General features: G+C 37.2%; 1 protein-coding gene across 1 annotated transcript in view; it reads left to right on the forward strand.

The window, feature by feature from the left end:
* The first annotated feature begins 6,745 nt into the window (after nt 1–6,745).
* The window catches only part of RpS20 (ribosomal protein S20), a 56,143-nt gene continuing 36,977 nt past the window's right edge, over nt 6,746–25,911 (forward strand). Inside the window, exons 1-2 of the mRNA XM_090382052.1 lie at nt 6,746–6,872; nt 22,584–22,683. Coding sequence (XP_090238178.1) covers nt 6,870–6,872; nt 22,584–22,683 — 103 coding nt within the window. The 5' untranslated portion in view covers nt 6,746–6,869. The remainder of the gene's footprint in view (nt 6,873–22,583; nt 22,684–25,911) is intronic.

The following is a 25,911-nucleotide window of genomic DNA, read 5'->3' on the forward strand; positions in this document are numbered from 1 at the left end:
TGGTGAGTATGGGTTTGTTACACCGAGGGTCCTGAGTTGGATATCATCATTCTTCTCTTTCTTGGTGATTCCCCCCCTCTCTCTCTCTCTCTCTCAGGGTAACTCGGAATTTTTTTTTAGCTGGTGCAGCATAAGCCTGAGGCTTCCTTGGACTACAGGGCTAATAATAATAATAATAATTTAACATCGGTAATAGCGACAATTTAATATCAGAGAACTAATTTAACCAGACATACGATATATAAAACCGAGTAACCAAACAGGTTAAATACACAGTCATGCATAACGGAGAAACACTCGTTACGGTATACATTCAATATTCTCAAGTTTTGTTTCACATCTATAAACATTAAAAACTCTCTAGTCAGTGAAGTCATTTTTTCAAAGTTACTGCAGTTCCCCTATCCAACTTCAAAAATACATGACGTGATGTAAGTAACTAAAATAAGGTAACATTACATTTTATGTTTCGCACTTTTTCCGTTTTTTTTTTTTTTTTTTTTCCCTGTCCATTCTCTCTGCGTTGCTACAGCTTTCTTTCTTTTTTCATTTTGCCAATATTAATGATACAGACTGCAGAAAATGAAAAAATAACTTTTCATTAGCAGATAAAATATGGAATAACAAAAGAAAAAATACTTACATTTGACCGAAGGTGTAATTAAGTCTAGGTAATATTACATTATATTAAATTATCAATACGGTAAATTTTTATTCGGGCAGCAATGGTGTTTTTTTTTTTTTTTTTTTTGCGTGATGCTAAATAAGAAAAAGAAAAAGTCATACCTTTACAACGAAGTCTCTCAGCAGTTATCCAGGGATCCATATATTAAATCCACACATATACAAAATCCTAGAATCCAATCCACACATATACAAAATCCTAGAATCCAGTTTTTCAAAACTAGTAGAGATATTTGTAATGACTAGTGTTATTATCACTTTATTATTATTTATATCTTCATTTTTATCGATGTTCGATTCTGTCATCAAGTCACTTTAAACCAATCAATACTTAATACAGTACTATGAAATTATAATAAAAAATACACCCAATGCATATTATTCAACTTATTTCACCAATTTCCAGCATGAACTTCATTATGCTGTGTGGAATAAGGTTTATAAACGACTTCGTAAGCACCTACATCAAGCAGACGATCATTATTAACTAACGTAAATCCGATATGTTTACAAAACGCAACGCATAGCTCTCGACGAAGAATACACAAAAAATTAAATTAAAAAAAAAAAGGTTAAAATGAAAAACAATTACAAATGGGTAAACAATTACAAGCTAAAAAGCAAATAAACTTCTTCCTAAATAAACTTTCGTATTACTAGAGTAAACTTCTTTACTTTAGAGCAGACCGAACCAAAATATCCGTATATACGCACCTAAGAGTTATAGACACGATTTATATACACAAAAATACTAGATTTAAATGCTCTAAAAAGTAGTGAAATGTGTATAAAGGACTCACATCCGGTGAATATGGGCTTGGCACACACAGGGTCCTGAGCTGGATATTATTATTATTAGCCATATGATGCAAGGAAGCCTGAGGCTTATGCTGTACCAGGAAAAAAAAGTTCCTAAGTTACCCTGAGAAAGAGAGAGAGAGGGAGAGTCAAAAGTAGACGGGAATCACCAAGAAAGAGAAGAATGATGATATCCAGCTCAGAACCCTGGGTGTGCCAAGCCCATACTCACCAGATGTGAGCAACCCGTGGATATATTATCATTCTTCTCTTTCTTTCTGATAACTCCCTTTCCCCCCCTCTCAGGGAAACCCGGGAATTTTTTTTTTTTTGGCTGATGCAGCATAAGCCTCAGGCTTCCTTGCACCATATGGCTAATAATACTAATAATAACTACCAATCATATCCACATATAATAACTACCAATCACCCTGTGTATTTTGTTGCAATACCCGTCGCGAGGTAGAACCCACAATAAGGGAGGAATAATATAAGAGCAATAAGATACAAGAAACCCGGCGAAATATAGACCAATCACCTGCCTCCCAACAATGTACAAGATCCTGACCAGCTGCATCACCAAGAAGATATCAGACCACTTGGAGAGCCAGAACATAATAGCCGAACAGCAGAAAGGATGTAAGGAGCAATTAACCATAGATGCCGCGGTTATGCAGCAAGCCTACAAGAAGCGCCGCAACATGTACACAGATTACTGCAAGGCCTTCGACTCCGTCTCTCATAGCTGGCTAATAGAGGCGCAGAACATCTACAAAGTCAATCCGATAATGACAAACTTCCTAGGAGAAACGATGGCGAAATGGAGTACCACCATTATGGTCAAAAACATTACAACCAGGCCAATCCCCATCAGGAGAGGAATCTTTCAGGGAGATGCCCTGAGCCCATTGTGATTCTGTCTAGCACTTAACCCGCTATCCACCATGCTCAACAGTAGAAATTATGGATATAATCTCAAAGGAGGAAGGAAGAACCTGTACACCGTCACCCACCTGATGTACATGGATGACTCCAAGCTCTACGCGGGAACCGATAAGCACCTCCAGAAACTGCTCCAGATCACCGAAGAATTCAGCAATGATATCAGGATGGAATTTGGTCTAGATAAATGCAAGACCCACGGATGGCACCAGGGAAAATTAGTCAACCAAAACTACCAGCTGCAAACTGGTAAAGAGACCGAAGTCATGGCAGAGGGAGAGGCCTACAAATATTTGGGTATGATGCAGGCTCAGCAGTTACAGCACAAGGAAATTAAGGCCTGCCTGACCGAAAGATACCATCAGAGACTCAGAAGTCTGCTGAAAGGAGGGAACACAGTTAAAGCCATAAACACCCATGAAGTCTCAGTGCTAATATACTCCTTCGGGGTCATAGATTAGACTAACAACGAACTGGAGGATATCATGAGAAAGAAAAGGACAATGATGACCAAAAGCCACCAACACCACCCGAAATCTGCCGTGAAGGGACTGACAATTGCCCGGAAAGAAGAAATATTTGCTGATGCTATCGAGGCAGAGTTAGGTGGATCGGAAAACTGCTAGCTTGGGGGGATACACGGACTAATAGATTCATAGTAGCCGCTGGCAGAGGTGAAAGTGATTCTTGCACTGCTTCTATTGAAATGCTATTTAGCAGCAGCCTGGAAAGCAAGGAAATGGGGATTTCTGGTTGCTGGGAGTCACAGTGGAACAAGTAAATACATGGGCTGTGTTAGGATAACTAAGAGTAAAAACAGGAGCATGTATACTTGCATGTACACCAATGCTAGGAGTATAGTTAATAAATTTGATGACTGGAAGTGCTAGTCAAGACATCAAAGGCAGATATTGTTGGGACAGCAGGGACGTGGTGTCATAAAGACATAAGCAGTGCAGAATTGGAATTGGAATAAATTTGATGACTGGAAGTGCTAGTCAAGACATCAAAGGCAGATATTGTTGGGGCAGCAGGGACGTGGCGTCATAAAGACATAAGCAGTGCAGAATTGGAATTTGGGGAGCACAATGTGTACAGAATGGATAGACAGGACAGGAAACGAGGAGGGGGGGGGGGTCATGCAGTTAGTTAAGAAACACATAAAATCTAAGGAAGTGCTTCCAATTGATGTTCATGGACAATGTAATGTTCGGTCAGTTTGGTGTGATATAAGCACTGGGAAAGGAAAAATGAGAGTAGGTGTGTGTTATAGGACTAATGAATCTGAGGAGTATATAAGCAATTCTGCAGAGAAATAGAGTGGGCGAGTAAATCAGTGTCTTATAATGGCGGATTTTAATTTCCCAGAGATTGACTGGAATTTGTGGGTTGGTCACTCACACACTAGCAACGCTTTTGTGGGTTTATTGGATGATTGTTTTCTACAGCAGCATGCTCGGGAGGCAACTAGAGGGAGCAATACTCTTGATCTGATTATCAGTAGTGATTCTTCATGCATTCAGAATCTGCAGATAAAGGAACCACTAGGTAGCAGTGATCACAGAGTGCTGAAGTGGGATTTACTCAGAGGTAGCTACCATCAGGGATAAAGGGAAGGGTTTTTGCTTTTGTAAAGGTGACTACGGTGGTGTGAGACAGTATTTAAATTCTATACAGTGGGACCAACTGATGATGTTACCAACAGCAAATTCAAAATTGGAAGCATTCAAATAAATAATCTTGGAAGCTACTAGGCTTTTCATACCAACTAAGAAATATTGTTCAAGATTTAGGCCTAAATGGATGTCAGATGAACTAATTGGACATGTGGCAGAGAAGAAAAATGCATGAGATACATATAAATTAACAGGTGACTCAGAAGCGTATGATGGATTTAAGCTGGTTTGTAACCAAGTCACAATGGAGGTTAGGCAGGCAAAGGCATATTACGAGAAATCTTTGGCAAAAGATGCAAAGAAAAACAGCAAAGAGTTCTTTAATTGTGTAAACTCTCGAAGGAAGGGGGTGAATCAGATTGTTCCACTTGATCTGGTTGGTTCATCTTTTGATGATCCTGCTCAGGTAGCTAACAAACTAAATGAATATTTTGCAGCTACATTCACACATGAGGAGTTATTCAGGGATGGGAATGCCACTAGTGTATTAAACTCTGGCAGTAAGCTACATAATCTTGTAATACTGAAAGTAAAGTGGAGGAGAAATTGTTGAAGGTAAACATAAGAAAGGCACCTGGGGTGGATGGAATCTCTCCAGTTATATTAAAGGAGGCAGCAAAGGAAGTAAGCAAACATTTAACCTTAATTATGAGAACTTGTTTAAACTCAAGGGAATTACCCATGGACTGAAACGTGCAAATGTGACCCCAATCCACAAAGATGGATAAAAGGGAGACATAGGTAATTATAGACCTGCTAGTTTAACTTCTGTTCCAGGGAAATTAATGGAGGCACTGGTTAAAGAAGCATTGCAGGATCACCTAGACAAAACTTCAATTTTAGATCTGACCCAGCATGGCTTTGTTAAGGGGAAGTCTTGTCTGACCAATTTGATTGGATACTATGATGTAGTCACAAAGGAACTGGATGCAAAGAATATTTTTTTTATATCATATATTTGGATCTTAGAAAGGCTTTTGATACTGTTGCACATGGAAGACTGCTGCACAAACTAGAACAGCGTGGCATTGAAGGCAAATTGCTGCTTTGGATAAAGGGATGGTTGAGAGGGAGAAGACAGTGAGTGGTAATCAATGGACACAGCTCTTCGTGGACTAATGTTATTAGTGGAGTCCCCCAGGATTCAGTGTTGGGTCCATTGTTGTTTTCTGTATTCATTAATGATATTGATGATAGTATATCAGGCATACTGTCCAAGATTCCAGACTAAACGAAGGTCGGCAGGGTTGTTAATGACACTAATGACAGTACGCTGCTGCAACAAGGTATAGGAAAGTTGAGCAGATGGGCTGAGAGGTGGCAACTGGAGTTTAACATTGATAAATGTCCATACTGCATATGGGAAGCAGTAACCCCACAACATCGTATCAACTGTGTGGTACTACACTGACAGTGGTAGAAGTGAAAAGGATTTGGGGATAATTATGCAAGCAGATATGAATTTTTCTGAACAATGTAGACGGTCTGCAAGAGTAGCTCTCGGTGTCTTGTCAATGATATACAGGAATTTTTCTAGCAGGGATAAGGGAGTAGTTATCCCTTTGTATAAGGCAATGGTGAGGCCACACTTTGGGTACCGTATACATATCTGGAGGCCTCATTTAAGAAGGATGTAAAGCTGCTGAAACGAATTCAAAGAAGGGCAAAAAGATTAGTGAATGGAACTAAGAGTTGCTATTACAAAGAAAGGCTTAAGATTTGCAAATTGCAATGTTTGGTGACTAGGCACCTGGGAGATGATCTGGTTGATTTGTATAAGGCTTTGAATGGTTTTGGCATGCTCAATGATGATGGGATTCTTCCTCTTGCTCAGAATAATTGCCTTAGAGAGCATAAATTCAAATTGAAGAAAGAAAGTTGTAGGATAGGTGTGTAGAAGTTTGCCTTTAACCAGCGGGTGTTTGATTGATGGAACAAACTTCCATCTGTCGTTGTAGAAATTGATAGCTTAAACAGATTCAAGGCCGAACTAGAGAAACATTTGGAGCGAATGGTTAGGTGAAATGAGAAATGGGTGTGTTTTTTTTTTTTTTTCTGACGATATATAAACTTGCTTTCTTGCATCATGTACCCTTGATAATGCTAATGCTAATGCTATAAGGCGATGGTCAGGTCTCAGGTCTCTGATGTGGAGAACAAACGGGTGCTCTTAACAAGAAAAGCTAAAATTCTGTAAATTGCAGCGTCTGGAGACTAGGCATCTGGTGAACTGATTAAGGTTTGTAAAGTCTTGAATGGTTTAAGCAGGCCCAATGCAGATGGGATTCTTCCTGTTGCTCGGATTACGAACCTATGGGGGCATAAATTCAAATTGAGGAAAGATAGTTGTAGAAAAGATGTGCGGAAATTTGCCTTTAGCCGGCGGGTTGTTGATTGATGGAACATGTTTTTTCTCCCGGAAACTAGGGTTTTTTGTCTAGCAAAATAGAAAATCGACCTCAGAACACACGAAATTTACAAACGAAATACACTAATAAACAAGGCCTTAGTTACCGATGATCCTAAAACCCAACAACAACCTACCAGTTTTAAGTGTATATTATAATATTTTTATTAATTGTTTATATATTCATTTAAAGTAAGTTTCCGTCTATTTGTTAAAGTACTGGGTTGAGGTTATTTAGTTTGCTCTACCACCTGGAAGGAGGTTATACAAGGTGTTCTTCCTGTATTTGAGAAACGTGCGATTGTTGCGTTGGTGTAGCGGTGATATTATTTGTGTCCATTGGACTTTTACAATTTCATAAAATGGTGAGAAATGTTTAGATTTTTATTTATCTCCTTCATAATGGCGTTACTGTTAGTACAAGAACTGAAATTAGATTTTTTAATAAGTTGGTAAGCCACGTGTAATGTTGCCTAAGCCTAACCAAGTCACTATCTTTGTTCATTAAATAATTTTGATGTTTATATATGCTTATATAAATCTTTAAGTGACCGAGAAGGTTGTGTTGCATTATTTTTTTATTTGGTTATTTATTTTTTGCACAACAATGCTTTTTATAATTACATGTTGTATATAAATTGTATATGGTTTATATGAAACCTCTTTCATTGAATTACGACGTTGTGCAGAAACGTATAAATATAACCCCAGGGGCTCACATCTGGTGAGTATGGGCTTGGCACACCCAGGGTCCTGAGCTGGATATCATCATTCTTCTCTTTCTTGGTGGTTCTCTTCTACTTTTGGCTCCCTTTCTCTCTCAGGGTAACTGGAGATTTTTTTTCTCATGCTTCCTTGCACCCTATAGCTAATAATAATAATAGTAATAATTCAAAAGTATTCTAAGTATTTTATTAAAGTTTTGTGGGCTCAAGGGTTCCCCCTATCCGCCGCTAAAAGGTAACAGTATACACAGTGTACAATTTAAAGCAACTATAGACAATGATGATGATACATAAAGGTTATTTACAATGGTAATGATAATGATACAAAATAAACACTGGACTTTGGAGTCCAGCAGACTAATTAGTACATCAGGTAAGAGAATCCAAAAACGGAAACAGTCTAACAAACAAGCCAAGGTTATCAGTCCCCAACAACCAGCTGATTGTTAAGAAGATTTATACTCCAAAAGAATGGTTACAATTTCTGGTTTCCAAAACAAAAAGGGCCCTAAACCCTTCCATCTAAAGTTAACAAAAAAACAACCCAGTAAAATCTTTCCAACTAACCGACGGACAGCACTATTTTTCTATCAATTAACATTAGGTTAGTATTTTACTGAACTGCAGGAGTAAGAATTCTTTTCCTCCGTTTAAACATTTTCTCCACATAGGTGGAGAAGGCAGCATAATACTCAGAACAGGTAACTAGTCTTGGCATTTCAATGCAATTGAATACATTTGTGAGAAGTTGAAAGTCCAGTCTTAAATCAACATACAAAGGACAATGAAAGACGAGGTGCTCGACAGTTTCTTGAGCACCAGAACTCCAGAGAGGAGTGTTACTTAATCCGAATGAGAACAATTTAGAGTTAAGACTGCCATGATGGTATATAGAAACGTAACATGTAAGCCAGGATTGAACCAGTCCATTTTCTTATCATAATCAGCAACCTCGGGGAAAAAACCTAACGGTCTCCCTGCCCAAGGTAGAAGTAGACCAGGTATTTTGCTATGCTCTACAACATTCATTTCTCCTTCTTTTAATGTATACATTTTCTTGTAGGTCAGTATTATATGTTATACCATTTACAATCGCAGAAACGTTTTTTCTTCTACAATATAAAAGATAGTGTAACATTACTTCATATTGGATTGGGAGTCAATGACTTAGGACCTGGAGAGCAGCTGTAGAGAGTTCGACAAGCTCTACTTACAGCAAGAAGAAAGAATCTTTGTGCTTGAGTAAGATATTTTTGAACAAGGTAGTTACCGATTCTGTATCCCCAGGCCCCAGCTGCATAACATACAATTGTATAAATATACAAGAGTAGTATAATTTAATGGAAGATTTCTTTACAACAGAAGCACTCCTGGTAATCTTAATAATTTTATAGGCTTTTATTTTCTGAAGTACATATTTTGCATGGTAATTAAAATTAAGACGGTCATCAAAATAAATTTCTAAGTATTTATGCTGCCAAGTACTCCTAATCATTTCTCCATTCAACTTAATAACAGGTGCTCTATTCACATCAAGAGAGCCCTTTAGCAACATTTGTTTTGTTTTATTAGTCGAAGTTTGTGTTTGACACCAGATATTCAGGGTCTCTAGAACTTCATTTGCTCTGCACTCTAGCTCTCCGCGGGAATTACCAAAAATCAGAATAGCAAGGTTGTCTGCATAAGCTGTCTGAAGGATGTTGTCTCGATCAACCGAGAGCCACCCATCAAGGACCATGTTCCAGCACACAGGGCCAAGAACAGAGCCCTGAGGGCAGCCCCTAGGAACAAATCTGGAGACAGAGCAGAATCCTGAGGAAACTGTGATGCTGCTGCGAGAATCAAAGTAATTCGAAAGGAGACGGTAAATAGGAGCAGAGACCCCTGCCTCTCTGGACCTCGCCAGGACACTCGGCCACCAAAACAGTGTCGAATGCCCCTTTGAAATAAAAAAAAAAAAGAGACCGAGGACTTAATTAGAATTTTGAACAGAACTCCAAACCTGACAAATAGCATCAACAGAAGACCATCCACGTGTAAAGCCAAATTGAAGTGGGGAACTTAATTTCTGTTTAAATAGTAATTTAGAAGACAAGAAACAATTAATTTTTCCAAGACTTTGCCAAGGATGGGCAACAGTGCAATGGGCCTGTAAGAAGCCGGATCATTGGAGGGTTTGTCAAAGGACTTAAGCAGAAGTTTAAGTCTAGCCTGTTTCCAAGCCAGTGGGAATAATCATGAAAACAGACAAGCATTCAAAAGATTTAATATAATTAATGGGCAATTTTTCCAAAATCTTTAAGTATAGAAACCTGAAGTGTCCAGGACATTTACAATCCCTTAAGGTAGAGATAGCAGATTCCAGCTCAGTATCCGTAAAAGGAGCTTCGGTTCGGGGCACTTGGTATGATAAATGATCTAATCTCGTAGTTTGGATGGTGTTTTCACAGGAGGCAGTGTCCTCATGGAGCAAACCGTCCAAGATGGCATTAATTGACAAACTCCAGTCCAGGGTCTTCATTACCATTTACAATAATAGAAGAAAACATTGCCGGGATGAACCTTGTTAGTAAAAGTTTGTAGGGTAATTCCCACGGATCTTCATTTATGTTATGCTGAACAAACCTTGCCCAGGCAAGTTTCTTCTCTTGGAAAATGGTATTGAAATAACTCCTTCTATTGGATTTATACAACTCCTGAAGTCTGTCAATCTCATCTCTGGGCCTGTTAGCTCTCTTTGCTCTCTGAAAATTACGACGAACATTTTGTAAGTTTCTTCTGAGAATTGTGAGATTTGGGGTCCACCATGAAACACTATTCATTTTTCGTTTTTTCTTTTTTAGAGCGAACTCACAGACAGTGATTAGAATCTCCTGAACCCTAGAAACCTGCATATCAGCAGGAAGCAAGCCAAGTTGGACAATTATTTCTTCTGAAATAAGCTCACAAACCTTTACATCAAAGATATTCCAATCAATGTGTTTTGTCTTAAACTGCGGAAAGTCAAAACAGCACCTGATAACCATAGGATCGTTGCTTAGATTGATCATAAAAGTGATGACATTGTGGTCGCTTGAGCACCACGAAGTATGGCTAAGCCAATTGGAAATGCCATAACCAAGAGTAGAGTTTGAAAGGGTAATGTCAATATAAGATTGACCCAGAGAAGAAACAAAAGTAGGTGGATGGCCTGGGGTATTCCACAGAGTGAGGTTATTGGACTGAATAAGCTCCTCCAAAAGTTCACCTTTAGAGTCTGTAGTAGGGCTATTCCAAAGCTGGGAGTGAGCATTAGCATCCATCATAAAAATGACAAGAAAATTAGATAAACGGATCAAAACGTCTTCCATGTAATTTAGAAATGGCTATATGGCCTGACTACATTGAGCATACAGAGAAACCACATAAATTTTTTGAAAACAGCCTTCCAAGCATGCACATGCAGCATGTGTGGAGCAGAGCAGAGACTAGAAATTTTTGTTACAGTAATGAGGGGGTCAGCAACCACCAGGGCGCCCCAAACCGTAGTAGTGGCGTTACCCCGGTCACCAACTCTAACAGGGTTTGAAGAAATAATGCGACAGCTGAGAGGAAAGCCCTTGACAACACCCTTATAATACAGTTCTTGTAACCCTAAAAGTTGAAATTTGTGTTGGACCATTAACTTACAAAGATCACTTAAAACCAATAAAAAAAATCGTTGACAATTTAACTGTAAAGTATATACACAAGACATTCCAGAGTTAGGTAAAGTTGGTCCGAATTTTTGTTACTCCTTGGGCTTTCACAAATTCAGGGCACTTAACATCCTTGAAGGAATGGTCCTTATTCCTCCTCTTAAGCCGACAATTTGGGCAAACAGCAGGTTCCTCCATTTTAGGACAGTCTTGAATTTGATGGAGAAAGCAAATGAATATAAAACACCATTATGCCTGGCATTTGTGGATTATGAAAAGGCATTTGACTCCATACAGCATAAGGCAATGTTTGGGGCACTGGAAAGACAAGGCATAGATACTCCATATGTTATGATTTTGAAGAAAATATATGAGAGTGCTACATCCTTTATTAGACTAGACAAAGACAGTAGCAAATTTAAAATCGAGAAAGGAGTTCGACAAGGAGACACAATATCTCCGAAGCTGTTTACTGCTGCCCTTGAGGAAGCTTTCAGAAGATTAGACTGGTCGCAGAAAGGAGTCAATGTGAACGGAGAGTACCTAAACCATTTACGATTTGCAGATGACATTGTGGTCATAAGCCACGATCCCAAAGAATTAGAGGAAAATCTTAATCAGTTATGCACAGTTAGTAAGGATTTTGGACTAAAGATGAATATGGCTAAAACAAAAGTAATGATGAACAAGTATGCCACGGAAAGGGAAATAATGATTGAAGGAGCAGTAATTGAAAAGGTGGAGTCATATACTTATCTGGGACAAGTTATTAGCTGTAATAATGATAAATGGCTGGAAGTCAAGAGAAGAATAAATTTTGGATGGATAGCATTCAGGAAATAGTCACATACTGAAGAGCAATATCCCAGTTTGTCTGAAACGTAAAATAATGAATCAATGTATACTCCCCACCATGACTTATGGAAGTGAAACTTGGGCACTCACCAAAAGAATGGAAGAGAAGCTAAGAACTACACAGCGAAGAATGGAACGAATTATATTGGGAATCAGACTGTTAGATAAGAAGAGAAACACATGGATTAGGCAGCAAACTCAAGTAAAGGACATTCTTATCAAAACTAAAGAACTAAAATGGTCTTGGGCAGGACACATAGCTAGAAGACATGATGACAGATGGACTAAGAAAATAACAGAATGGTACCCAAGAGGAGCTAGAAGAAAACCTGGAAGACAAAGGCGGAGATGGATAGATGAAATTCATGAGTTTTTGGGTAGTAAATGGATGGCCAGTGCTCAAAACAGAAGGAACTGGAAAGTTGCTGGAGAGGCCTTCATCCTGCAGTGGATTGAAAATGGCTGATGATGATGATGAATTTGATGACCCAGGTCACCACAATGTCCGCAGGTAAACTCGGACTGGTGGCAGTTTTTAGCCGAGTGTCCGTAGCTAAGACATTTAAAACAGCATGATGCTGTGAAAAAATCCTTCATACCATGGACAGACCATCCGATAAAAACCTTGCTATTTGAAGCAAAAAACACTTTCCTAATTTTATTTGGGATCTCAAGAACCCAATGTTGATTGTTTTTGTTCTGAGACCTGATTTTAAAACGAACCTTAATAGACTCAAAATCTTCCTGGGAAATCCCATGATCCACAAGGTTTTTATTGAATAAGTCCTCCAGAAAATCAGTCATTGACATCTTTAGTTATGTCATATATTATGACAGTTGAATTTAATTTTTTAGAGGAATCCACAGAAAATTAACTCCTTGAACTTAGGGCAGGATTTGAGTTTATTTGGATCCTTGCTGTTATCAGTTTCGATTAGAACTCCCTTTTCTCTTATTTTTCTTATTGATTTAATCTTTAATTTTTTAAATTCAGATTTAAGACTTAGAAATTTCAGCTTTAACTTCCTCACTAGTTTTACAATTACTATCTGCATTTGTTTTAACTAAGAGTACGTACTTTGTTTGAACATCCGGTAAGTTAACTTCACTTTGAGATTGTTTGCCAGCGCCTAAGGCAACCACACCCACATAAGTGGGAGCCGAAACGGTTGGCAAGATATTTTGTTTCCTTTCAACATTAAGATTATTTAATTTTGTTCTCAACTTTTCATTCTCTATAGTTAGATCTACCACTAACCATATTGTTCCAATTTTTGGACATCTCAACAAAGAGAGGTGTCACAGTAGAGCCCTCTATAAAAACATCAAGCATATTTGCTTTTAATTGAAAAAGATAGTCAAGAATAGCTGCACTACCAGTTTGTTCACAATCTTGAGAATCATTAAACGTATGAGTAGAATTTAAAGGTCCTCGAATAGGGGGAAATTTGTCTTCCAGTGTTTTTTCCATCATAGCTGGAGGTTCCTTGAAACTGGTGTCTGGAACTTCAGAGAAAGTCAATTCTCCAGACATAATAATAATAATAGTACAAGATATATTCGTAAAAATCGTATTTGGGAACTTTTTTTTTATACAGAACGTATAATAAAATATATATTAAATGGATTGCCCAAACTCCAGATTATGGAGTTCGGCCAATGTCACTGCGTTGTGGGCATCGCCAGTTTTGGGATGGATTCAAGCAAAAGAAGTTGTGTTTTTTAATGGACTTCATTTTTGGCTAGTGAAAAAAGATTAGGTTATGTTACGCCAGTAATTCGGGATGGATTCAAGCAAAAGAAGCCACTTCCTCTGGAGGTATACCCATAATCTGGACTTTCTGGACAAAGGATTTCTGTTTGTACCGTGTATTAAAAAAAAAAATGCACATTTCTAAATTCAGTGAATTAATGCCACAATCTGTCAGATTGCTGGGATGTTTTGTCATGTTTTGAGAACATCTTTGAAAATTAAACACATAATTTGTGCTAGTAAATTCAGGACAGTTAAACATTAAAATATTTCAGTTTCTTCAACTCTGTATTAGTATGCATGGTTATCTCCAGAATGTGGGTACAACCTCATTCTTTGGGGAGCAGGAAGAAGGCAGTGATAGGCTGGTGAAGGCACCTCTCACTTTCTGCTTTTCCCGTCTCCTTGCCTTGTCACTGGGGGGTGTCAAATGATATCACAATATGTTGGAGTTAAAAGAAACTGCAAAATGGAAACTTATTTTTAAACAAATAACAAAAATTAACACCACATGCAACTAATGGTTATTTTCGTCCATACATTACTAGAATTTCACGTGCATTGACAATGAGAATTGCTCATGCATGGCAACAAAAATGTCCCCCCCCCCAATTTTTTTTTTGTTCTGGGGATACTGCCCCTGCATCTGGGGGTGGTAGCACCCAGACCCCTGCTTTTTTGTGGTGGCTGCTGCCCCACTAATATAAAGAGAACCTGATACTAACAACTGATACAATTACTGCAAAAAAAAATCAAACAGTCAAGAAACAACTTGAAAACAAAAAACTCACCTCACCAATCCTCAAATGGCAGCTGGTACACTTCATCAAACATTCACACTCGTACACCATTCAGTTACAGTCTTGCATTCATCCTTTTGCAAACCATGAACACTGAATAACAATAACTGAGGGAGCACAACAGCACCACAATTTCACATTTCCCACTAAAATCAGAAGCAAATTTGTATTCAATCAAACAATCAGAAATGCAATATGAGGTAAATTATGCATTCCGAATAATCAGCCGATCGCAGAATTCAACTGGATAATCACTCCACTCTTCAGCCATGCCCACAAACCCATGTTCTGAAGTATAGTCAGATTTTTTTACAGGTACTTTCAATAAGGATTGAAAATAAACTTGCCGTCAAAAAGTAAACAATTTTTATTTATTTCTTGTTGATTTTTAAAATTGCACATTCATGGGTTTATTTTGACCCCAGTGCTTTGAGGAGTAACAATTCTTTACGCTACTGATGATGAGTTAACATATATAATTCTGTAATTAATGAAGTTTATTGATGTTGTCTTGAATACTTGCATACACAGAAGGTGCTGAAAAAAAGCTGAGGAGAGTATTTGAATGCAGTGATGAACAGCAAGACACTGAGTTGTAAAGGGTGGCCTGTCTACCTTTAAAAGTCGAGTTAAATAGAAAATAAACATCACATACATTTGGAGCAATTTCTATGAAGCAAACAAAACTGAACAATTAACAATTCCTAGAGTTAGTTTCTTTCTCTTCACATTCCCAAAAAATCAGGACGAAGGATGGGATAAATATGTGGGTTTATTCCTTGGTACCTTAGCCGAGTGGTCAGGAGTGGGAGTGCAGTAGCACACGCTCTTTGAGTAGACCGGGGTTCAAGCCCCTGACTGCTGAATACGGTCGATCTGCCAACCCGCACTGGACCAGCGTGGCAGATTATGGTCCGTTTCCCTCAGCATGAATTGTTGAGGAGGCTTCCATCCTGCAGTGGGTTGATAATGGCTGCACTTTACTTTTACTTTACTTTACCTTAGGGAAAGTATGTATTTAAATAGGACTGCTCTGACCATAAGAAAATGCATGACAGTTTATAGGATTGACAGTTGGACAACTGAAAAGAACGTTGAAAGTGAGGTAGTGCTATAAGTGGAAGTATTATATCGGTAGTTTATTGTATCATCGTGACATGTACTGGAATGTTTTCAGCAGTACTTGGGAGGAGGGGAAACAATGCTTTGCATGGTAGAACTAAGAATAGTATTGCTGATTTGTGTGAAGGGTATGTGGGATTTTTTTTTTTAAATAGTAAAGAAATTAGTCTGAAATTTTGACATAGGCACACGGTGATTAATTTAGAAGAACAACACGATCAAGTTTTTCTCCAATTTTTATTGATGATGAAATCCCACCTGTTTACCATTATTTTCTAAATAAGCAGTCAAGACAGGGCATTGTATTTTCACATTTTTTTTATGGGATTATTCAATATCTCCTAACATTGCTTCCTTCAAATCTGAAAGCATTGTTATACATTTTATCAATGATATCAATGAAGGTATATCAGGCTTAATGTCCAAGTTTGCAGATGATACAAAGGTTGGCAAGGTTTTTAATAACAGTAAAGACAGTATGCTACTGCAACAGGATCTACAAAAGTTAGGCAGATGGGCTGAGAAGTGATAACTGAAGTTTAACATTGAGAAATGCAAAATACTGCATATGGGTAGCATTAACCCAAGAGAAACATATGAACTATGTGGTACTACACTTAGGGAGGTGGAGAATGAAAAAGACCTGGAGGTAAGTGTGCAGTCAGATATGAAATTCTCTGCGCAGTGCAGACAGGCTGCCAGAGCAGGGCATGAAATTTTGCTAGCAGAGACAAGGTGATTATTCTTTTGTATAAGGCAATGGTCAGGCCACACTTTGAGTACTGAATACAGGTCTGGAGGCCTCATTTTAGGAAGAATGTAGAGTTGCTAGAACGAGTACAGAGAAGGGTAACAAGATTGGTGAGAGGAACAAAGGGGTGCTCTTACCAAGAGAGACTTAAGTTCTGCAAGTTGTAGCATCTGGAGACTTAGGTACCTGTAAGGTGTTCTGATTGAGGTGTATAAGGCTTTGAATGGTTTGAGCAGGCTCAATGCTGATGGGATACTTCTGCTTGCTAAGATTAAGGACCTGAGGGGCCATAGATTGAAATTGAGAACAGTTGTAGAATAAATAAGTTATTAAATAAAATAAATAAATAGCATTGTGTTATATTAAAATAATAACAATACAAATAAATGAAATAGAGTTATATAATTACACCGGATATTATATCATTCTATTTATTTCATTTATTTGTACTGTATCATTATTATTTTAATATAACACAACGCTATTTATTTATTTTATTTAATAACGGTTGGTGTAGGATTGTACAGTTATTATGAAGACCAGAAAAGATGGTACTCTGGTTCCAACAAGGAGTATAATTCTTACTTTTAGCACTCCTAACTTACCAGCATCTGTAAAAGCAGGTTAACTGCATTGCAGCGTCCAACCGTATATTCCGAATCCCATCAGGTACTACAAATGCCAAAAATATGGACACTTACAAACTGCATGTCGAGGTGAGGCAATATGTCCCAACTGTGGTTCAAAGAAACATAACCAATCTGACTGCACCATTAAGACTGCATTGCCAAAACTGTAAGGGTAACCATCTGGCTTTATCAAAAACATGTGAATTATGGAAGCAAGGGAAAAAAATCCAGAAATATAAAATATAAAACAAAGTGATATACTCAGAGGCGAGAAGACAGGTAATCAAAACAGAGACAAAGCGCACGTATGCCACAGCAGCTCAGCATTTCCAGTCTGTTGGGACCCAGACTGAAGTATCAGTTCCTCCGAATATATCTATTGCGAATTGGGCACGTTCGTTGCTCTCTATTTCAAAACAGTGTCCTACACAACAAACTAGTGAACAAGCCAGTAATACCCTAATTACCATACCAACCGATGTTCCATCAACGATAAAACCAAAAATAACAGAAACCATGAAACCGCAAGTATCACTCTTCACTGGAATGGACATAGAGGAACATCATAATTCAAATGTGGAACCCTAGAATTACATACAACCGATGAGATGGATGTGACCTGCCCCTTCTTTGCTAAGAAAGATGAAACAAAAATCTATACAATCTATACAAGCAAAATACAACTAAAAAGTAGTCAGAACCAAAAACAATCCATAAAACCACATAATGGAAAGAATCCTCCACTGATATTGTAGAGGTGTTCAGAATACAAAAGATGATTTGCAAGATCTCATTGGTATGCACCAGCTGCCATAGCTTTACAGGAAACTCTTAAATTCTCAAGTGTGTCCTACCGTCAAAAACTATGCTATCTATAGACGAGATAGGAGTATTGATATGCCAGCTCATGGAGGGGTGGTGATTATTGTCAGAAACAATATTCCATCCAAACATGTATCTCTTCAGACTCCTTTTGAAGTAGTGACAGTGTGCATTGTAATTGGTATCACTCTCATAATAGCTTCTATATACTTCCCTCCAAATTTCTCTTTCTCCTCAGACGACTTAGAGAGCCTAATAGATCAGCTACCATCTCCCTTCTGCTTATTCAGGGACTTCAATGCTCATCTGCTGTGGGGGATCTCCAGCAATAGATAAAAGGGGCAAACTAATAGAATCCCTGCTTGATACTCATCATCTTACCCTGTTAAACACTAGTGAGCCTACCTATATCCATTTGTCTACAGGATCCATGACTGCTATAGATCTCTCAATCTGTTCTCCCTCCATATATGCCAATACGGAGTGGTCAGTTCTTGATAACCCACTAAATAGTGATCATCTACCAATCCTTTGTAAGATTCAAACATGAGTAAACTTGTTCCCATTGCAGTTCCAACTGAAATTCCGTAAGGCTCGCTGGCATGATACGCCTCTCTAATTCAGTTTGATGATGATGATGATATAATCCAGTCTCATCCCATAGATGTCACTGATCATATGATCAACCCCCAGATATTACAAGCTGCTACCTCTGCAGTACCTAAATCTGTGCCTGGGAAAGGTAAACACAGAAATTTCTGGTGGAATCAGGATTGCACACATGCTAAACAAGAAAAAAACAGAGCTTGGAATTTATTTTGAAAATTCCCTTGGTAATCTTATTAACTTTAAAAGACTCACAATTTCTGTAAAATAAGAAGAAAAGCAAAGAAAGATTCCTGGATAAGCTTTACTTCCACCATTAAAAAGGACATGGACAACAGACTCATCTGGAAGAAAATCCAAGCACTTAATGGTAAATACATGCGGTCCCCAGCCTCAATCCTAGAATGGAAAGGACAAGAGTTTGTCTACCCAACAGAAATAGCAAATGCATTAGCCGAATCTTTTGCCAGTGTATCAGCAGTGTCCACGTACAGCCAAACTTTTAAAAAAAATTAAGTCATCTGCAGAAAAACATAAAATATACTTCTCTACCATGGTATTACACCTGTATAATCAGCCATTCACATTAACAGAACTTTTACAGTTTCTCAATAAAACATCCAGTACTGCTGCTGGTCCAGATGGGGTTTGCTATATAATGTTAAAAAAGCTAAATAACAAAGCAATAAACTCCCTGTTGAATTTCTACAATCAAATATTTTTAGAAAATGCTTATCCGCACTCCTGGCGTCACTCAATTGTACTATCATTTCCAAAGCCAGGGAAGGATCATACCATCCCGCATAATTACAGGCCAATTTGACTGACTAGCTGTTTAGGCAAAGTCCTAGAAAAAATGGTTCACAGGTAGCTAACTTGGTTTCTGGAAGCTAACAATCTGCTAAATTTCTTTTCTTCCTTTCCAGTTTTGGAAAAATCACTCAACCGTTGATGATCAAAGCTAACATCCACAATGCTTTCGTAAGGAGACAACATCTGGTTATGGTTAACCTTGACATTGAGAAACCCTTTAATACCACATGGAGATATGGTGTCCTCCAGGACCTTCATTCTTTTGGTTTGAGGGGTCAGTTACCCCAATTTATACAAAATTTCTTGCACCACAGAACGTTTCAGATCAGATATATGAACAGCTTATCTAAATCATTTGAACAAGAGGAGGGTGTAGCACAAGGATCCATCCTAAGTGCAACATTATTCACAATAAGAATTACAAATATGACACAAGACATACCAAAAACAGTTGTCATACATGTTTGCTGATGACCTCATTATCTCTTGTCAGTCACAAACTATAAATACCATTGAAAGGCAACTTCAGCTATCCATAGTCAGACTAGAATCGTGGTTACAACGAAATGGATATTCCTTAGCAGAAAATAAATCAATTGCAATTCATTTCTGTAAAATATGCAAATCACATTCTTATGGGAAGACCCCCCCCCCCTCAATGTTACTTCTGTCAATCCCAACTAACAATCAAACATTCTCATAGTGTCCTCAATATTCAAGTGTTCCTGAAATCCAGTTTTTGCTCTCTATCCAACTTTCAGGAACCTTTGACTTTACAATACATAGTTTGGCAATAATGCAAATTTTAAAGCTCTATTTCAGTACTGTACTTGATAAGCATTAATATATATAATCGTCTCTGATAACTATATTATGAAAATGTCAGCCATAAGTTAATCATGAACAGGCACAATATGGCCCAGGAGGCCTTTGTGCCAAAAAAAAACACCTAGCACAACAACAGCAGCAGCAAAATCTTTTATACAGTAAAGGAACGTGATAGGAGATGTCAGCTGAATAATATATTATTTGAAGCATTTGGAATTATTGAAGAAATCGAATAGTAAAGTAAGTAATTTGATAAATAAATACTGGGAAGCTAATTTCATTACGGAAAATGAAAAGTTATTGATTTTGGAGAATGCAGTAGTTTAACAACTGTATATCAACAAAAAAATTTTTGCTGAATTCGTTGATTTTATTTTTTTAACTAGTAATTTTTTTTTATTAATGATACATTAATAAAATAGAAAAAAATTCTACCAAAGGATCAATGTTTACAAAAACAAAAATAGTGGCACAATGTCAAGCAAGCGCCAGCTCAAAGTGAAATGTTTTTTTTTTGCACAGGTGTCCATGGGAAATTTACACAGCTTTATAACTTACTACTTAATTGTAATGAACTGTTCAGTTGCCTGAGTCTTCTTCGAGGAGGGCTATACCATCTATGTGTTCTTTTATGCCATTTCACCAATATGTATATGCACTAACTCCACTCCACAGCCATTGACTGTCAACGTGGGATTTTTTTTTTTTTTTTAATGAAAGATTTATAATTACACCTACACTTAAACAGGTGATGTAACTTAGGTTTATTAAAGTTGAATTGTTTGTGCCAGTTCAACAATTTCAGATACATGTATCCAGACAAATGTAATTTATGCATTTATATATATACATAAATTTTTCAAGGTTGTTTCAAGCAAATATGCACATTGATCAATACAGGCACTCCCCTGCTTACGTAATACTCAACTTATGGAAATTCGACTTTGCATAAGTTTTTGCTGGCCGATGCAAACTTAAAAAACCGTGGAAACGTATTTTGCATCCCGTAGGAATAAATGGAGATATTGCGAAATATTGTCATGTGAACCCAATAACACATTTTTTTTTTTTTTTTTTTTGATAATTTATTTCAAGGCCTCGGAAGTTGAAATTTTCACTATATAACTAAGCTATTTATTTCTCTAAAAGGTCATTTTTATAATGGAAATTGCATTACACTTTCATTGTTATGTTCTGTTATAAGAATTAATTTTGAATGCTTTTGTGATGTTTTTCTAAAACATTTCTGGAGGTCACTACCATAAAACAATAAAAACAATTTGCACTTTCCCGTTTATTATTCTTTTCTGTTAGCACGATCTATTATAAATGGGTAGTAAACTCAATCTTATTGCATTTGCGATAATTCCAATAACTGGAATTCTGTGGGTTTTTACGTTATGGTATTATTGTGAAATGAGTTCCCCTTCGCTGAAATCTTCAATCATATAAAAAACATAAATAAATTTTCAGAATCTTTTCTTCAGTGATAGGAAACGAAACAAAATTGATTTAGAAATAAAGATGATTAATTAAGAAGTACGAAGCAAAACAAAGATTGTCAGATATTGCACCGAATTAGGTCTCGCTCCTTCAACAATGAATCAACAACTGTTTTAAGAAAGAGTGCGCATATAAAAGAGCATGTTAAAGGATCAATGCATTTAAGATCGACAGTGATTACAAAACAGCGTTCAGGTGCTATGTCGAAGATGGAAAAGCTATTAATAATATGGATGGAAAATCAGATTCAGAAGCGAGTGCCCCTGAATCCAATGGCCATTCAAGCAAAAGCAAGAAGTATTTATGATGATATTAAGGATAAGTACGTTGCAAGGTGGTTTTATAGGTTCAAGTATCACGCTGGTTTCCAAAACATTAAAGTATGCGGTGAAGTCGCCAGTACTGATTCTGCAGCTGCAGAGAAATTTTGCAATGTGTTGGAAAAAACCCCTTCTAAATTTATACAGCCCTCAACTTCCGCAGTGACGTGCTTATCAGCCGGAGAGTTAATTCTGGCAACAATGCTCGAAAGGTAAAACTTGCTGACAATTATGCCTGTCTCTTTTTTAATTTTATTTTTAAATTTTTGTAATTTTGTACACTTTTGTAATTTTTCCTGCACATGAGATAAAAATAATTGAATAAATAACATTTCCTTTTTGCTTCAATGAAATTCAGCACTCAATGTTGCAAGCGCTGCATAAGCATTTAGGGGAAATTCCGACTTATGTAAAGTTCCGCAGAACGCAACCCTTGCGTAAATCCTGGGAGTGGCTGTATATAATCTTCCATTGAGTGCTATTATCTGTGTTTCCAAATAACTGCAGCCTGCCGATTTTATGACAGATTGTATCACCAACTCTATATACAAAATCTATGTGCCTCATATTGCTACAGTTTAGCATGGGCATTGTCCATACTGAGCCATATCTAAAAAAAATTTTCTTGCAATTTTAAAATTAAAATCATTTTTACAAATGCAATTTTATTTTCTCCATTCACAGTCAGTCCTGCATGTGTATCATATATGTGCAGGATAGAGCCTTCAACACCTTATATTAGTTAAGTTGTGCTTTTATGGAATGAAAACTGATTTTTACTTTAATAATAAATTGTTTTTAATATTCTTATTTTGCTTACAGTTAGCATTGTCATTGTGCCTACAGCACTTTATTAGTGATTTATTTTTTAGAGCTTTAAAGATACAAAACCTCTTGATGATGTGCAAAATGTACCTATTCATCGCATTCGAATAACGCTTACAAGTCGTAATGTTCGCAGTCTTGAAAAGGGTGAGTTCGGTGTGCTATTGTTTATTTGAAACTTAAATTTCCATAATTGCTAAGCACCTATTTCTGAATTTTTATGTGAATTTCTCTTCTTTCAGATCTATAATGGTCGAATGCTGCTGTTTGATAATCTGTTTTGTATTAATTTTAAGGTTCTAATAATATAGATTTGCACAATTACTTAGGCATAATAAAAGTTAATTTTTTTTTTTTCCCCTTTACTTTTTTTTTTATCTTGTTTTAAATATTATACGAAAATTTAAAATGAATGTTGTTTAAAATTTTCTGATGTAACATAGCAGTTATTTTTATCAGTCATTAAATTTTACTTTGCCAAACTTATCTTATTTAAATAGATATCTGCAGGCATTAAATGGAATATTTCTATGCCAAGTTGTGCAGGCATTAATTTTCTACAGTGGTGGGACAAAAAAACTGCATCACCTTAAAAAAAATAACTTTGTAGTGAAACATGTAAGATATTGTTTGATTACAGTCATTTTGTTTATCGCATTGCAAGTAATTGCATCAGCCATTTATAAATATGGCATTGGAAGGGTGTACTCGCTGAAAGTTTCAAGGGAAAAAAGTGTAGCTGTTGCTCTATCCCAGGAAGTGCCTTCTACGCGTGCTGTCGCTGATAAAATAGGCCGTCAACTGTATCATGGGTGCTGAAATTAAAGCATGAAACCGGTGATGTTAAGAGAAGACCTGGATCAAGCTGTAAGAGAGTGATTATGCCTTCCCAAGTTCGATATTTGAAATGGCTATGCCTTCGTAATTGCCATTCTAGTGCTCCTGATCTAAAACTGGACTTGGAAATGGCTTCTGGTGTTGAAACAAATGCACGTCCCGATGGCTTTTGAAATGTGGTCTGCATGCCTATCAGCCCAAGAAGAAACCTTTGTTGACCCTACAAATGAGGAAGAAGCAACTTTGTAGTGAAACATATAAGATATTGTTTAATTACAGTCATTTTGTTTGTCGCATTGCAAGGTAATTGCAAGTAATTGCATCAGCCGTTTCTATTAATGTAACGTTGGATGGGTGTACTCTCTCATTAGTATCCTGTTTTGTGGAGGTGTAAGCATGACTCCATTATGTTCAGTTGACACCAAGGGAAAAAAAGTGTAGCTGTTGCTCTGTACCAGGAAGTGCCTTCTATGCGTGCTATTGCTGATAAAATAGGCAGTCAACTGTATCCTGGGTGCTGAGATTAAAGCGTAAACGTAATAGTGCTCCTGATCTAAAACTGGACTTTGAAATGGCCTCTGGTGTTGAAACAAGTGCACAAACTATCTAGACAGCTTTTGAAATGTTGTCTATATGCCTATCAGCCCAAGAAGAAACCTTTGTTGTCCCAACAAATGAGGAAGAAGCAACTTGCTTGGGCTAAAATGCATGTTTCATGAACAAAAGAGCAATGGGACACGTCATCTTTTCTAACGAATCAAAATTCAACCTGCATGGCTCAGATGGGAAGCGTTATGTCAGAAGATGAAAATTGGAAGCATACCATCCTGACTGTAACACCAACTGTAAATTTCCCTGCAGGTCAGATGGTCTGGGGATGCATAACAACCAAAGGGGTAGGGCAAATTAAATTTAGTTAATGGAACGGTGAATGCAGAAACTTACACTGCTGTCTTGGATTATTGCCTGAAATCCACTCTTAGGGATCACCACACAGACGATCAAAACTGCATTTTTCAACAGGACTCAGCACCTTGCCACACAGCAAAATTGGTAAGTTTTATGCTATTTAGATTTAATGATGAGTTTGTCTTCTTGTGTCACAAGGCTTAAAACATACTTACACCACTGTTTTCCCTCGTTTTTTTCCCTTAAGGTGCAGTCATACCTCAGAAATGCTGGCATTACAGTGTTGGACTGGCCCGGCAACAGTTAAGATTTGAACCCTATTGAAAATTGCTGGTACATAATGTCTTCTAAAATTGCTCAGAAGAAGCCAACAAGTAAGATTCAGCTGCAGGAGAGCGTTGTAAGGGTCTAGTAGCAAAAAATTGGGCAACTGTGTATCCAGAAGTTGGTTAACTCTACCAAATCGTTGCAGGGCTGTAATTGCAGCTGAAGGAGGAATAACAAAATATTGAGGACTTATTTTGCTGATTTACAGTACATAATACTATTACGTTAACTTATCATTTCAGTTTGTAATCATAAATGTAATGAAATATAAGTTTGGTTGTCATGATTGCTATTTGCATGATTTCTCATATTTCTATTAATTACGCATTTTACTCTTTGGGAAGATATTTATGGCAATTAGGTATATCAGGTGGAGTCTTTTTATTGGATTTCATTCACAGAGATATATATCCCATCTAACAAATGCATTTCTGCAACCCACAATGCAGTGCAAAACATTATTTGCAACAAGTGATGCAGTTTTTTTTTGTCAGCCACTGTACATGTAGGTAATATCTCTCTGTTTTAAATAAAAATGCAGGTGACATAAGAACAGCTATTAATATTGCATTTTATGAATTTAAGAAAGAAAATACAGTCCATTCGGTTATTTGGGACACATTGGGACTACTGTATTTTGGCCCGATTAAGTGGCTGCCCCGATTATCCGAAGTTTCACGTAAATAGTTAAAAATACAAAGTACTCCCCCCCCCCTTACAATTAGTTCACTGTACAATCAAATCACGTTACGACGAACTCAACATAGTAAAGTACCATTCACTATACGATGTGCAGTAAACGCTGGTCATTGTGATCACGTTTGTGAATTGAATTTTAATTCTATTAAACAGCGATTCTAATTAGCGAAAATAGGAGGAATATTATCCATAGGCTATAAAAGCAAAGATATATTAAGCACAGATTTACCCTTTATTACCTTACCATTTAAAAAATTAAATGATACCTGAAAATCGGAAGATATACGTGATAATCGGAATAATTAATATGTACATACGAACTAGTTGAAATTTCTGTTCACTGACATTTGTGGGTAGGGATTAAAATTTAAAACAGTAAAAAGATAAGCAATCAATAACAAAGAACACGGCACACACAAATTGCAACCCGCACAATACGTGCAAGTGAGAACGGAGTAACGAGTTACAAAACTTTAAAAATAGGAATGAAGAGAAGATCTGAAAATTAATTTTTTTATATGATTGAGGATTCCATGGAAGTGTAAACACATTTCACCATAATAACCCACAGAGTTCCAGCTGTCGGTGTTATCGCAAATTCAG

The sequence above is a fragment of the Mastigoproctus giganteus genome, chromosome 9 (genome assembly GCF_048544385.1).
Source record: "Mastigoproctus giganteus isolate SK-2022 chromosome 9, ASM4854438v1, whole genome shotgun sequence".
NCBI classification, from domain to species: Eukaryota; Metazoa; Arthropoda; class Arachnida; order Uropygi; family Thelyphonidae; genus Mastigoproctus; species Mastigoproctus giganteus.